The following is a 13,278-nucleotide window of genomic DNA, read 5'->3' as shown; positions in this document are numbered from 1 at the left end:
ATGTAACAAGTGTCATAAGTTAGGCCATACCAGCGCCAGGTGTTTGAGCTCAAACAGAAACCCCAGTGCCAGTGTAAGGGAAGTTTTAAGTTGCACGCGCGAGGAGCGCGATGCAAGGGCTGTCGGTAGAGACAGGCCCGCAGATTGTTTTGATATTCAGGAAGTTTTAAGTTGCACGCGTGAGGAGCGCGATGCAAGGGCTGTCGGTAGAGACAGACCCACAAGTTGTTTTAATTGCGGCCGTGGAGGACACGTCGCAAGGTTTTGTCGGCAAGGACCGGCGTGCAGGAAGTGTGGTCTAAGAGGACACACTGCTGATTTATGTAGAGCCCCGAGTAAGGAATGGATCAGGTCGGGAAACGAGGGAATGGGAATCTCGAGCAACCCGAAGATTGCCCAACCCAGAAAGTAAATGGTTGTCCACAGTTTAAAGTTGATACTTGCCAGAATCGCCAAGAGTTAAATTCAGATAGTAACCCTCCGTTCAAAATTAATGAGTGTGAGAAGCACGCGAGGTCGAATTTAGACACGGTGACATTGACAGTCGATTTGAGTAGGACCGATAAACTGAAATTTCTGGATGACACTGGCGCAGATATTTCTGTCGTCAGAGACTCGAATTTGAAGCCCGGGTGCGACTTCAAACACGACAATGTAATAGAAATTAAAGGAATTTCAAAGGGAGTCATTCAAACTAAGGGTACAGTAAATTTGAAGTTATTTACTGATACGCATGAAACCACGCATGAATTTCATGTAATAGGAGACAGTTTTCAGTTGCAATACGACGGAATTTTAGGTCGCGATATTTTGGAAAGTAAGAATGCAGTCATTAGCTACTGTAACCGTGAAATCCTGAAGGAAGATGTCTTAATTAAATTCAATCCTAAAGACAGTGGCGCGAAGAGCAAAATTTTCAAGGTTACGTTGAAGGCTAGGTCAGAAAACATTGTGAAGTTACCCACTACACATAAAGGACAAGGTTTTATATCGGGAAGGGAAATTATGCCAGGGATATACATGGCAGAATCTTTAACTATGGAAATTGAAGGCACTTGTATAACGAGTATAGTAAACACATTGGAAGAAGACGTCACAATTGACGCGCCCCTTGTTGAGTTAGAGGAAATGGATGAACCCATTCAATCAGAGGCCATGATATTTGCTACCACGCTAGTAGAAAACGAGACCAGGTTGTCAAAATTGCGTAAGGAATTGAGAACGGACCACCTAAATAGCGAGGAAAGAGTGTCACTAGTTAGAATCTGTGAAGAGTATAATGACGTGTTCCACTTACCAGGTGACAAACTAACCTTCACCACGGTAACTGAGCATGCCATACCCACCCCTACAATAGATCCAACCAGAGGGATAAATACTAAGTCTTACCGCATTCCGGAAATTCATAAAGAGGAAGTTAACAGGCAGATGGAACAGATGTTACGAGATGATATCATAGCACCAAGCTCCAGCCCCTGGAATTCACCAATCCTGGTTGTGCCTAAAAAGGTAGACGCATCAGGCGTAAGGAAATGGAGAATCGTGGTCGATTTCAGGAAACTTAATGACGTCACGATAGGCGACAGTTTTCCCATTCCAGTGATTTCAGAAGTATTAGACGCACTTGGAAATTCAAGATACTTTTCGACTATAGACTGCGCGAGTGGATTTCACCAGATTTTAGTCAGGGCGGAAGACCAACAAAAGACGGCGTTTAGTACGTCACAAGGTCATTATGAGTATAAAAGAATGCCTTTTGGTTTAAAGGGAGCTCCATCCACGTTTTCTAGGTTGATGTCGACTGTACTCGCCGGGATACAGGGAATAAAATGTTTGGTTTATTTGGATGACATTGTCGTTTTCGGAGAAACGTTGCAGGTTCACAATGAGAAATTAAGAGAAGTTTTGGGCAGGATGAGAAAACATAATTTAAAACTGCAGCCAGATAAGTGCGAGTTTTTGCGAAAGGAAGTAGCATTTTTAGGACATGTCATAACTAAAGACGGTGTTAGACCTGATGAGAGAAAGGTAGAAGCTGTCAGGAATTTCCCAGTTCCCACATGTACACGGACGTTAAAAAGCTTCTTAGGTTTGGCAGGCTACTATAGACGGTTTTTGCCAAATTTTAGCAGAATAGCTAAACCACTGACCGAATTATTGAAAAAGAATACGCCCTATGTTTGGGATGACAAAACGGATAAAGCTTTCAATACTTTGAAGGAATTGTTGATAACAGAACCGTTGCTTCAATACCCTGATTTCACGCGGCCGTTCGTGTTAACCACAGACGCTAGTAATGAAGCCATTGGAGCAGTACTAAGTCAAGGATCCATAGGCAAGGATCTTCCCATAGCTTACGCTAGCAGAACTTTGAATAGTGCAGAGAAAAATTATCCCACAATAGAAAAGGAATTGCTAGCTATTGTTTGGGGATGCAAACACTTCCGACAATACCTGTACGGGAGGAAATTTACCATAGTCACCGATCACCGTCCACTCACGTGGATATTCAGTGTAAAGGACCCGAGTTCGAGACTCTTAAGATGGAGGTTAAGGCTAGAAGAATATAGCTATGAAGTAATTTATAAGAAAGGTTCGGAAAACAAAAATGCCGACGCACTTAGCAGAATCCATGTTACCACACCCGCTAGGGAAAACGAAGACAATAAACCTATAGTCAGCCAAGAAGACAAGGCGAGGATTCTCAGGGAAATGCATGAAAACCCAACTGGCGGTCATTTAGGAATGAATAGGACGTATGAAAGAATAAAGCTTTTCGTAACCTGGCCAGGTATGAAACAGGAAATCGAAGATTATGTTAGATGTTGTGAAATTTGTCAGAAAAACAAAATTACACAAAACAAAACTAAAATGCCCCTGCAAATCACAACTACGCCGGATGTAGTTTGGGAAAAATGTTCATTGGACATAGTTGGACCCCTGACCCTTACAGCAGAGGGAAACAAATATTTGTTAACATTTCAGGACGAGCTGTCTAAATTCACGTTAGCCGTACCCATCCAGCAACAAGATGCAGGAACCGTAGCTAAGGCTTTCGTAGAGGAAGTAGTGTTAAAATTCGGGATTCCACAGGTACTTTTGACAGATCAAGGTTCTAATTTTCTCAGTGAACTATTTGCTAACATGTGCAAACTTTTGAAAATTAAGAGAATTAAGACAACAGCGTATCACCCCCAATCAAACGGAGCGCTAGAGCGCACGCACAGGGTGTTAGTGGAATATCTTAGATGTTACATTTTGGAAGACCAGACTAATTGGGATAAATGGATACCTTACGCCACTTTTGTGTTCAATACGACACCTCACACCTCCACAGGTTTCACGCCGCATGAGCTCATGTTCGGTAGGAAGCCGAATATACCTGGCATACTACAGAAAGAAGCCCCAGGCGTACAGTATACGTATGATAACTACGTAAGGGAATTGCAGTCTAGGCTTCAGTCCAGTTATGAATTAGCTAAGAGCAATCTGATAGCTAAGAAGGAACGAAGTAAGGAACAGCAAGACAAAACTGTAAACATTCCGTTGTTTGTAATAGGGGATAAAGTCTTACTCCATGACGAAAGAATTAGGAGAGGAAGGTCATTGAAACTGTCACCCCCTTGGATAGGACCCTATGAAATAGCAGAGGTCGACGACGTAAATATTACGCTAAAATTACCAAGGAACAAGACCCTCAAGGTCCACGCCAACAGACTGAAACCGTTCTTTGGCTGATTGCAGGGCCATGCCGGCCAGAATGTGGACCCTCTGCAGCATACTAATGTTGCTAAAGCAGACAGCTTCTCTCGACGTCACCATAGAGAAATACACTGAATCCCCAGGCTTGTATTATGACGACGCAGGTACCGCACAGCTGTACAATACAGAATGGAAGGTTGTCACGTATGTAAATCTGGAAGAGGCTAATCAAAATTTGGAAATTGTAAAGAAATATGCCAGTTTATCGATACAATTTTGTAAGGAGCACGAACACACATTTTGGATCAATTTCACTGATTGCATGAAAACCATTAGATATTTGGATAAACAGATTGAGGAGGTAGAAAATATGAAACTACTTGTAAAACAGTTAACCAGAATTGATGAGGATGCGACCCAGTTACGTTCTAAAAGAGGTGTTTTTAATTTCATTGGTGGAATTAGCAAAATTTTGTTTGGTACTATGGATAGTGAAGATGCTTCATATTATACGGACAAAATTTCGGTTTTAGAGAGGGAACAAATTGATTTTTTGAAACTTTCCAAGGAACAGATATCAGTTGTAAAATCAACCTTAAGATCCATAAACACGACGTTACAGGACGTATATGCCAACGAGAGAGTACTATCAAAAGGGTTGGAGAACATGGCCAGGCACGTTAATGAACGCGATGGCGAGATAAAGAGAATGTTTACTTCTACCTCCATGCTGCTTGTTGTAAACGAACATTCGGCGCAACTAGATCGAGCTTTGGGCGAATGTAGACGGGATTACGAAATCTTAATTGAAGCCATTATTAATGCTCAGAAGGGCGTAATTCAGCCACGTATTATTACACCAGCACAGATTGTGAACCAGTTGAAATTAAATCAAGCTGACATCCCGAGTGACCTGACATTGCCAATTCCATTGAGTGCAGCCTACCAGCATTTAGTTTTAAGGATTAGTGAAGTAGATATATTTTTGAAAGGAAATTATTTTGTGTATGTAATTCGCATACCTTTGACAAGTCATGTGAAATATAGTGTGTATCATGTTTTGCCATTGCCGATTAAGATAAGGAATACTGACTTTAAATTTACATTTATATTGCCAGAACGTGAGTATTTGTTAATGGACATAGCCAAGCAATACTATGCTAGATTAAGGGTACACGAATTTAAGGAGTGTAAACTGATGGCTACCAACCATCGGCTGTGCAGGCAAAATTACCCTGTACAAGTGAAACATGTAAATGAAGAGTGTGAAGCCGAACTGCTTCAGTCCATTAGAAATATACCCAGCAGTTGTTCTCAGAGAATAGTAGAACTGAACCAAACACTGTGGACCCAGTTAAATAACAATGAATGGTTATATGTTGCTCCAGTAGTGGATACACTCACTGTGCTGTGTTCGGGTCAGGAACCCTCAGACGTTCAGATACATGGCACAGGAAAGCTCAAGTTGCACGGCTTGTGTAAGGGCTACGGGAGCAAGGTTCTCATTCAGGCCCATGCTACCGTTGCTTCCAACAATACAGGCAAGGATATAATTCCACCCCTAACCCTTGAATATGACTGTTGCTTGCCTGAAGAAAGAAATATAAAACTAAACAAAATGCATTTGGATCTACCGATAAAAAGTGTGGTCAGTCATCTTGATGACTTAAAATTAGCAAGTTACAGAGTAGAGGAGGTAGAGAAACTCATATCAGAGGAAGAGCTAAAACTGAAGCACTCCAATATAGATTCTCATTTGTCATTTTTGTATTATGTAGGAATGATTACTACATGTTTAATTTTGGTCATTTTTTGTTACTGTTGTTGCTGCAAATGTTGCCGCAGAAGATGCCCTAATTTCCTTAAATGGTGGAAAGATAACAACCCATGTACAACAATAGTGTTTAAGCCCAAAATAGTAAATTCAATTCATTCATCTAGAGAAAGTTTGCAATTTCCTTCATCTAGGCCTAGCATTAAGCACAGAGGATCGCAGAATGACAGTCAGGAAATTACTGAGTTAGTGTCCTTGACTGCAAGCGCTAAACGCACTGGTCCTTCTGACAAGCGTTAGCACATGGCAATGCTTGGCAGCATTGATTTCCAATATAAGGATTTTATGTTTGTGTAATATCTTATTCATCTTTTAAGTGTAATAACAAGTAATTTTGTGTCATGTAATCAGTTGGTTTCACAGTGATGTGAACGAGTATGATTTTGAAGGAGTGCGGATGCTGAGCATATGGTATCACGTGCGTATGTAAGTTAATTACAATGTATTAATGTAACAGTAAGAAAAAATCTAAGCAAATCATTGCTTAAATTTTTTTTGTAAGGGGGAAGGTGTAATATGTATTCAACCCCCGCATTATTTTACGAGATGTGATAGTGTCCCCTGCACCACGAGCTACCCTACTTGTTTATTCTAAGTTGTCCTTTTCCTGTATGGGGTAGTCTAGACCCCGAAATTCTGAGTGAATACAAAATAAGAGGTTCACCCTTTTGGGGAGAGACGTGCTTATGGGCACTTCCTGCAGGTGTTCTCCCCTCGTGATTTCAAAAACCATTTTAATTGGAATCCTCATTTGGAATTCCTATGACCATCCAGTGCTCCATACGTCTGAATGGTCAAACTCTTCTTTAAGGACGACGAATCAAATGTCGATCCTGAATCTGACTACGCCCTCAATAGGCGTGTCTCTGGATGTCCAAGCACCAAGTTCGGGGTTCGAATCCCTTTAAAAACTCAGGCTTTGCCAGCCACGGCGGACACCACGCTAAACTTTTGACTTGTTCACTTCGGTCGGACTCCTCGCCAGTTTAATCACTATCTTCACGTATTTGTGTGTTACTACTGAACTTCAGTGCGGCATCATCGAGTAGTACACTCAGCACCTCCCTGGAGGCTACCTCTCACTACCTGCCGAATCCTACCGCGTTGGTGCATAGTGCACTCACATCCTCTGTTCATTTATCAAGTAACTATAATCAGTATTCCTAATGTAACCTTGTGTAAGCATTTGATTCAATACATCATTCTATTAACCTGAAAACCGACTTCCGAAGACTTGAATTTCAATTCTTAAGTGCTCCAACGATCCCAGTCCACAAGACTTCCGCTCGGTCTACAAGTACTTCCCATCACTATCCTTCGGGATACAACACATTATCAGGTGATTTCGTAGGTTGCATGTGAGACGGTGACTAAGAAGCGAAATTTAAATACGTGACGTCCAGCATAATGCCGCAGCACACGACCACGTCATGCACCTAACGAACCCTGCAAACAATTTCCAGGTTCTGCGTTGAAGTTGACGACTTCCTGAGTCCACTCTTGCTCATATACATAACAATGTACGAGGTAATGATTTGTGTGCCGCTGTATCAACTAGTCCTGGTAAGCAAATATTTCATAATACATACTGTCATTAAGGGAGGACCATAGACTGGGGGTGTTCAAGAACAGGGTGTTGAGGAGAATATTTGGACCGAAGGGAGATGAAGTGAGAAGAGATTGAATAAAACTGCATAATGAGGAGCTTCATAACTTTTGCTCTTCTCCAAGTATAATTAGAATAATTCAGAGTCAAGGAGGATGAGGTGGGCAGAGAATGTAGCACGCATGAGGGGGGGAGAAGAAGAATGCATGAAGTTTTGATGGGAAACCCAGAAGGAAAGATACTAGTAGGGAGACAAAAACATATGGGAGGATAAGTTTAAAACAGATCTCCGAGAAATGGGATGGGACCGTATAGACTGGATTAATTTGGCTTAGGATACCGACCAGTGGAGGACTCTTGTGAGCGTGTGATACGGACCACATAGAAAACACAATTCTATTGTAAGAACGTCACAGAGGACTCCGTTCCTACTGTTGCTCAGCGAGGACGACATAGAAAACAGCCTCATTTATTGTTGCGTGTTGGACCGTGTTTGCATAGCTGTTGCCTGGCAATGCGTTGATCGAATCTGTTACAATATCTTCTTCTTTCCTTCCTAATTACTTACTCAAATGTATCCTCAGTACACGTCACACCAGAATAACTGCAGAAAAGCAAATTTGAGTAATCCAATGTCCACTTGCGGTGTTAAATATGCGTTTTGGATATGATAACTTCTGTTCTGGGGGGCACTGTGTCTATAGCTGACCAACTGTTACCGTTTTCAATTTTTTGAAATTAAATTTCAGGGTGAGGCTGACAATAAATTCAGGTTCTTAACGAGTATCGTCGATACAACTGTCTTGCCATTATCCATATGTTTGTGCGGAGAGATGTTATCCACAGAGGTACGTACAAAGATACAAGATTGAAAGCCGTGTAACTCATATGTGGTATATGCTTCTGCATCACTTGTTTCTTTTTAAGTTTATTTTCATACTGTTTGCAGAGGCTGTACAAGACCTAAAATTCTCTCGAAATAAGAATTTTGAAAACTAGCCTGCAACAAATTTATTTTTCGAAAAAAAAAATAGGAAACACGTTCGCATTACTGAGTGGGAGAAATTGGCAATTATACAACGAAAAAGCAACCAAAGACCTCCACTATGCGAAATCATCCCATCAGAAAACTCTCATCTGTGCACAAAAGTCACACGAATATGAATAAGATACAAATTGCTTATATATATTGCTTAAATTCTTACACAAATAGATTCCTTGCGCAATTTTAGCCATATTTTATGTTGTTATTTACGGTCTTATGTAAAGTGGTCTTTGTGATCAATCAGTATTGCTAAAAGGTAAAGCTATCCCTGTAACAGGCCGTGGAGGCCCATAGGCTTGTGAGACGTCGAGGCTCCCATATTTCCTCTAGACATTCGGCTTACAGATGGCGGTGAGTTTGTCAGCCTTTCGCGCTAGCCATCCTTTACCCCCAGGAAGATTCCTGGTACTCGTTTAAAGTGTAGATTATTTTTTTCTGACTTTAATCGGTGTCTGAATAAGTCCAAAACTTTTGTAACTTGTGGACTTGTAATGCTTGCTACCGTTCAGAACCTTGAGTCTTCTCGTCTGTTGTCAAAGAACGTAAAGATCAAAATATACAGCACTAAAACTTTGCATGTAATTTTGTTCGGGTGTGAGACTTGGTATCTGACTTTAAGGGAATTGCATAGACTGAGGGCGTTTGAGAACAGGGTGCTGAGGAGAATATTTGGACCGACGAGAGCTGAAGTGACAGGAGGTTGGAGGAAACTTCATAATGAAGAGCTCAATAACATGCCAGATATAAATAGAAAGATTAAGTCAAGAATAGTGCGATGGGCAATATATGTAGCATGCGTGTTTGCGAAGCGGGATGCATACAGCATTTTGGTGGGAAATTCAGAAGAGACAAATAGGAATACCTAGACGTACGCGGGGGGGGGTTAATATTGAAATGGATTACGTAACGAGGAACTCAGCGATTTGTAAGGGTGGCCTTGTGTTCTAGAGATATCAGAATGCCTGTGAAAGCTGTAACGTCCTCTAGTTGAATCTATGGAGTCAGGTGGAGATAGCGTAGTTAGTAAAACAACTGGCAGTGGGCTGGAATGGTGTTCGATTCCTGTCAGGGACAGAAGATTCCTTTTGCCAACCCGTTCAATCTAGCTCTGTCTTCCACATAGCTGAGACCCACTCCCTGGAGGTGAGTGGCCTGCCTGTGTGTGGGCAGCTACGTCCACTGAGCCGTGCATCTTGGTAGCGATGCTCTTAAGCAAGAGGTACATTTACAGATTTAATACAAAATGATATCGTGGGTCTGGCACGTAGTCGGAATATGGTAAAGAAAACATACACAAATTTTATTAGAAAATCTAAGTTTCCTGTTGGAGGACCTAGGAAATGTGAAGAAAAAATCAAAATCTCACCACTAAAAACCCAACACAAGCAGTGGTCGCTCAGTCGATACAGTACGCCTGCGGACTAAAGCCACCTAGTGAGTTCTTTTTTTTTTTCGTCACAGTAAAGATAGTTTGCCTTGCCCATTCCTTTTGGGTAATAATTACTATTCGGAGTCGATTTATATGAAAGCATATAACGTTTATACACCAGCAGGATGATATTAAAATAAGTTTAAAATCTTAAGTTGTTCCTGTGCCCAGTCACCGCATCACGACGATTTATAGGCAGCAGCTGCAGAGTTTCTTTTAGCCTGGGCTCCTTGTAGTTGTGCGTGGACACACACGCACTTTGTCAACTTTTTCCTGTAGGAAAAATAATAAGGAAAATATAAATGCTTGACATCAAACTTTTAGAGATCTGTAGTTGTTACAGTCTTGACTATGAAGGTTACTGTGTTTTATAATGTGATACCTTGTAGTCAAAAAGATATTTAGTTTCGGAGGACTGCGATAGCTCCATCTTCCTTAAAAAGTAAGGAGGTTTTCCTCCGAAAAATCTGTGAATATCTTCCGGGAAACATGAAAATAAATACTTTTTTTAATTTCTGTCTGCACAGAGCATGGGTGTACAGAAAGCTGCGTACGAATGTCAGTGGTACCAACGGTCACAAAACCTCAAGAAACTTCTGCAGATGGTGATCATGCGCACAAAGGAGCCAGTGAGAATGACGGCTGGGAAGTTCTTCGTAATATCTCTAGAAACATTTGCTGATGTAATAATACGCTTTATTAAAATTTATATAGTTACTTTATTTTAGAGCTCTTCGCCGTGACAAACGTAGTAAAACGCGGTAAAAGAAATGTTATCAAAATATGTTGATGAAATGGAGAAGTTGCATATCATAAATTCGCTAATTAATTTTGTTTATTTTTCAGATTGGCAACAAAGTGTTCGCATACTTCACAGTGCTCAAGAATATGAAAGATTAAAGGTATAATGTGCCATAAATTTCCATTAGAATTATGGGTACCAACATTACATTTTCCAAGAGGGAGCAGCTATAAAATAATGTCACATGATTGAGTACCTATAGACGGGATTTGGGTTGGATATTAGATTTATTGAACACTTACAGAACGTAACTGTAGCGCTATCGCTAATTGACACACTTTGCAGTTAACTACAATAAGCGCTAATTCTTCACAGTCTGCTGTGTCTTCACCAGCGGACGTTCCCCTGTTCCCAGGCTCAAGCGCTCGCAGGCTGGCTGCCCTCTTGCTCCTGCTTCCTACTCTTCTGTCGTCTCAAGACTCTCATAATCGCAGCTGCTACACCTCTGATAATCTCTGCACGAACTGCATAGGAAATATCTCTCCAAATAGTGATATTGTTGATTCACTTAGCTATCGAACGGACCGCGTAGATAATGCCGCTTCCAAGTTACTCCACTGTTTCGTGTTACGAAACTGTTGCCTAGAGATAGGTGTGCTTGCAGGGCCGTTCCCTAGCAACTGCTATCTCTGATAGTTTTACAGTTCTTTCTTAAGCAAATACGCCACATTGTGCTTAAATACTTATTATTACACTGCTTGAAAATATTCATACTTGTGACCCTACAGTATTAAAAGTACTAGAATATATTGTTTAATATTTTAATTTTTGGTAATAATAAATAGTGGCCCAATAATATGTTAACTGGCTATTAAATGTACAGTAATGGCCGCGCTATAGCTCAAACGATTAACCGCTGGTTTCCCATCGCGGCGGCCCGGTTTCGATCTCGGGTCTGGTCAAGTGGGAATTGTGGTGGACAAAGTGGCGCTGGGGCCGGTTTTCTCCGAGTACTTCGGTTTCCCCTGCCAATCTACATTCCACCAAATTCTCCATCATCATACTCACCCGGAGCAGGTATAATAGGCCAATCAATGGCCGCCGTGCCGAGTGGACCCAGTTGGACTCCACCCCCCACTAAGAGAATAAACGTACAGTAAATGCGACAGAAATATCTTTATTACTTCATGAATTTACAAATATCGTTTGAAATAAGAACCTCCATGTTCAGTGCACACCTCACGACGCTGTGTACACTTCTACATCTTAACATTCCCATTAACAGAGAGAATATTTTAGGTTAACTGACTTTTGGGCCAGTCTCTATTGGTATATTTCCTTCTATTTAATTTTCGCCAAAAATCCACGGAGAGAGGTGCAGATGTTTGCCCCCCCCCCTTCCAACTTACAACCTGAGAGTTTAACAATGAGTTAACAAGAAGATCTAACATTGTGCTAGCTCACTTCAGCTCAGAACAAAATTATTTCTTTATATTTTCTAAGCCAGTACCAATATATTACGGAAACTTCAACTCATAGGCTACATTTCCAAGGAAAAAACAAACTTGAAAAACGGAGATATACCAAACACTAATAAAAAGACTAAAATTACATATTTAAATTATTGGGGTCGCGGGCTCAAATCCCAATAAGGTAGATTTTTTAAATTTACCTAATCCTTCCAGCCGCGCTATGGCCCTGGGTTCGACTCAGCGTCTAACAGAAATGAGTACAAGGAATATTCCTGGGGGTTAAAGGACGCCCGGCTCGTAAAACTGACAACTTCACCGCCGTCTGTGAGCCGACTGTCTAGAAAATGTGGGAGCCTCGAAGCCTCACAACTCTGCGGGCCTTCGCGGCCTGCTACAGGGATAGCTTTACTTTTTACCTCCGCCCTTAAAGTTTCTTGGGCTCTCGTCTTGGGAAACTGGACGCCCCCTCCTTTGAAATAATCTTCACGCCATGCATATCTAGGCTGAAATTATATTCACGCGCATTACAAACGCTTACTAGTCTTAGGTTCCTTGTTAATGTTCATCCCGTTGTTTGTTTTTTGGATCCTGTAAATTTGGGTAATGTTGCCGACATTTGAGATGATTTTATCCTGAAGATGTAGGCAAGTGTACCTCGAAAACGTTGGTAACTCTGTCAGGTTCAAATATCCAGTGGCAGGGTCGATATATATCTCAAGTTATATTAGTATCAAACCTGTTGTCCTCTCTTACCCTGGTTTCGGGAAGAAATGAAGACAAGGCTCAACAGATAATCGGAGTAGCTTCATTCGAAGAGTATACAGTTACTTCTGTACGCTACGGGCATCTTCAGGACACAGACTGAAACGCAACAGCTTGAAATATCGAAAGATAAAGAAGATATTCATTCTAAATTCAGTTTGTCCATTATGTTTAACCGGATTCAATTTGTAACGGTAGTGTCATCCCTGTATTCAATAGAACGCCACCCCATGAAGATGTATGGGGGGGTATCAAATAGTTGATGTATGATTTCGTGTTTGGGAAATAAGTCACGTTCCATTCGGAATATTGCCGAAAGCCGAAATCATATATTAAATTGATATGCAAAAACAAATCGTAAATCGCCAACTCCAGATGTATTATGGACTAAAATGCAATAAAACTACGGGCAGTTCAGGGTAAGGGTGATAACAGGCGTAATATGTAAATTAAGTGATATTTTGTAAAGACATTTGTAAAATTCAGATACATTGATAAACCATATGAGTTCAAATATAAAGCGACTCCCTATTTTTACAGTCAGAATACAAAAATATCTTCTGACGAAACAGAATATGCTATTCAGTTTTTAATGTTATAAACAAAAATATCAAGTTGATATATATATATATATATATATATATATACTTGGGGCACGCGATAGCATAGTTAGTTGCTATGCTACA

At 40.9% G+C, this 13,278-nt stretch overlaps 1 protein-coding gene across 1 annotated transcript in view; it reads left to right on the top strand.

The window, feature by feature from the left end:
- Positions 1–11,260, top strand: part of LOC111872692 (odorant receptor coreceptor) — a 23,318-nt gene extending 12,058 nt beyond the window's left edge. Inside the window, exons 2-5 of the mRNA XM_023866813.2 lie at positions 7,000–7,099; positions 7,892–7,990; positions 10,144–10,299; positions 10,463–11,260. Coding sequence (XP_023722581.1) covers positions 7,055–7,099; positions 7,892–7,990; positions 10,144–10,299; positions 10,463–10,516 — 354 coding nt within the window. The 5' untranslated portion in view covers positions 7,000–7,054 and the 3' untranslated portion in view covers positions 10,517–11,260. The remainder of the gene's footprint in view (positions 1–6,999; positions 7,100–7,891; positions 7,991–10,143; positions 10,300–10,462) is intronic.
- Positions 11,261–13,278: the final 2,018 nt, after the last annotated feature.

The sequence above is a fragment of the Cryptotermes secundus genome, unplaced genomic scaffold (genome assembly GCF_002891405.2).
Source record: "Cryptotermes secundus unplaced genomic scaffold, Csec_1.0 scaffold143, whole genome shotgun sequence".
In the NCBI taxonomy this organism is placed as follows: domain Eukaryota; kingdom Metazoa; phylum Arthropoda; class Insecta; order Blattodea; family Kalotermitidae; genus Cryptotermes; species Cryptotermes secundus.
Note: the sequence above shows the minus strand (reverse complement) of the source record. Positions and strands in the feature narration are given on the sequence as shown.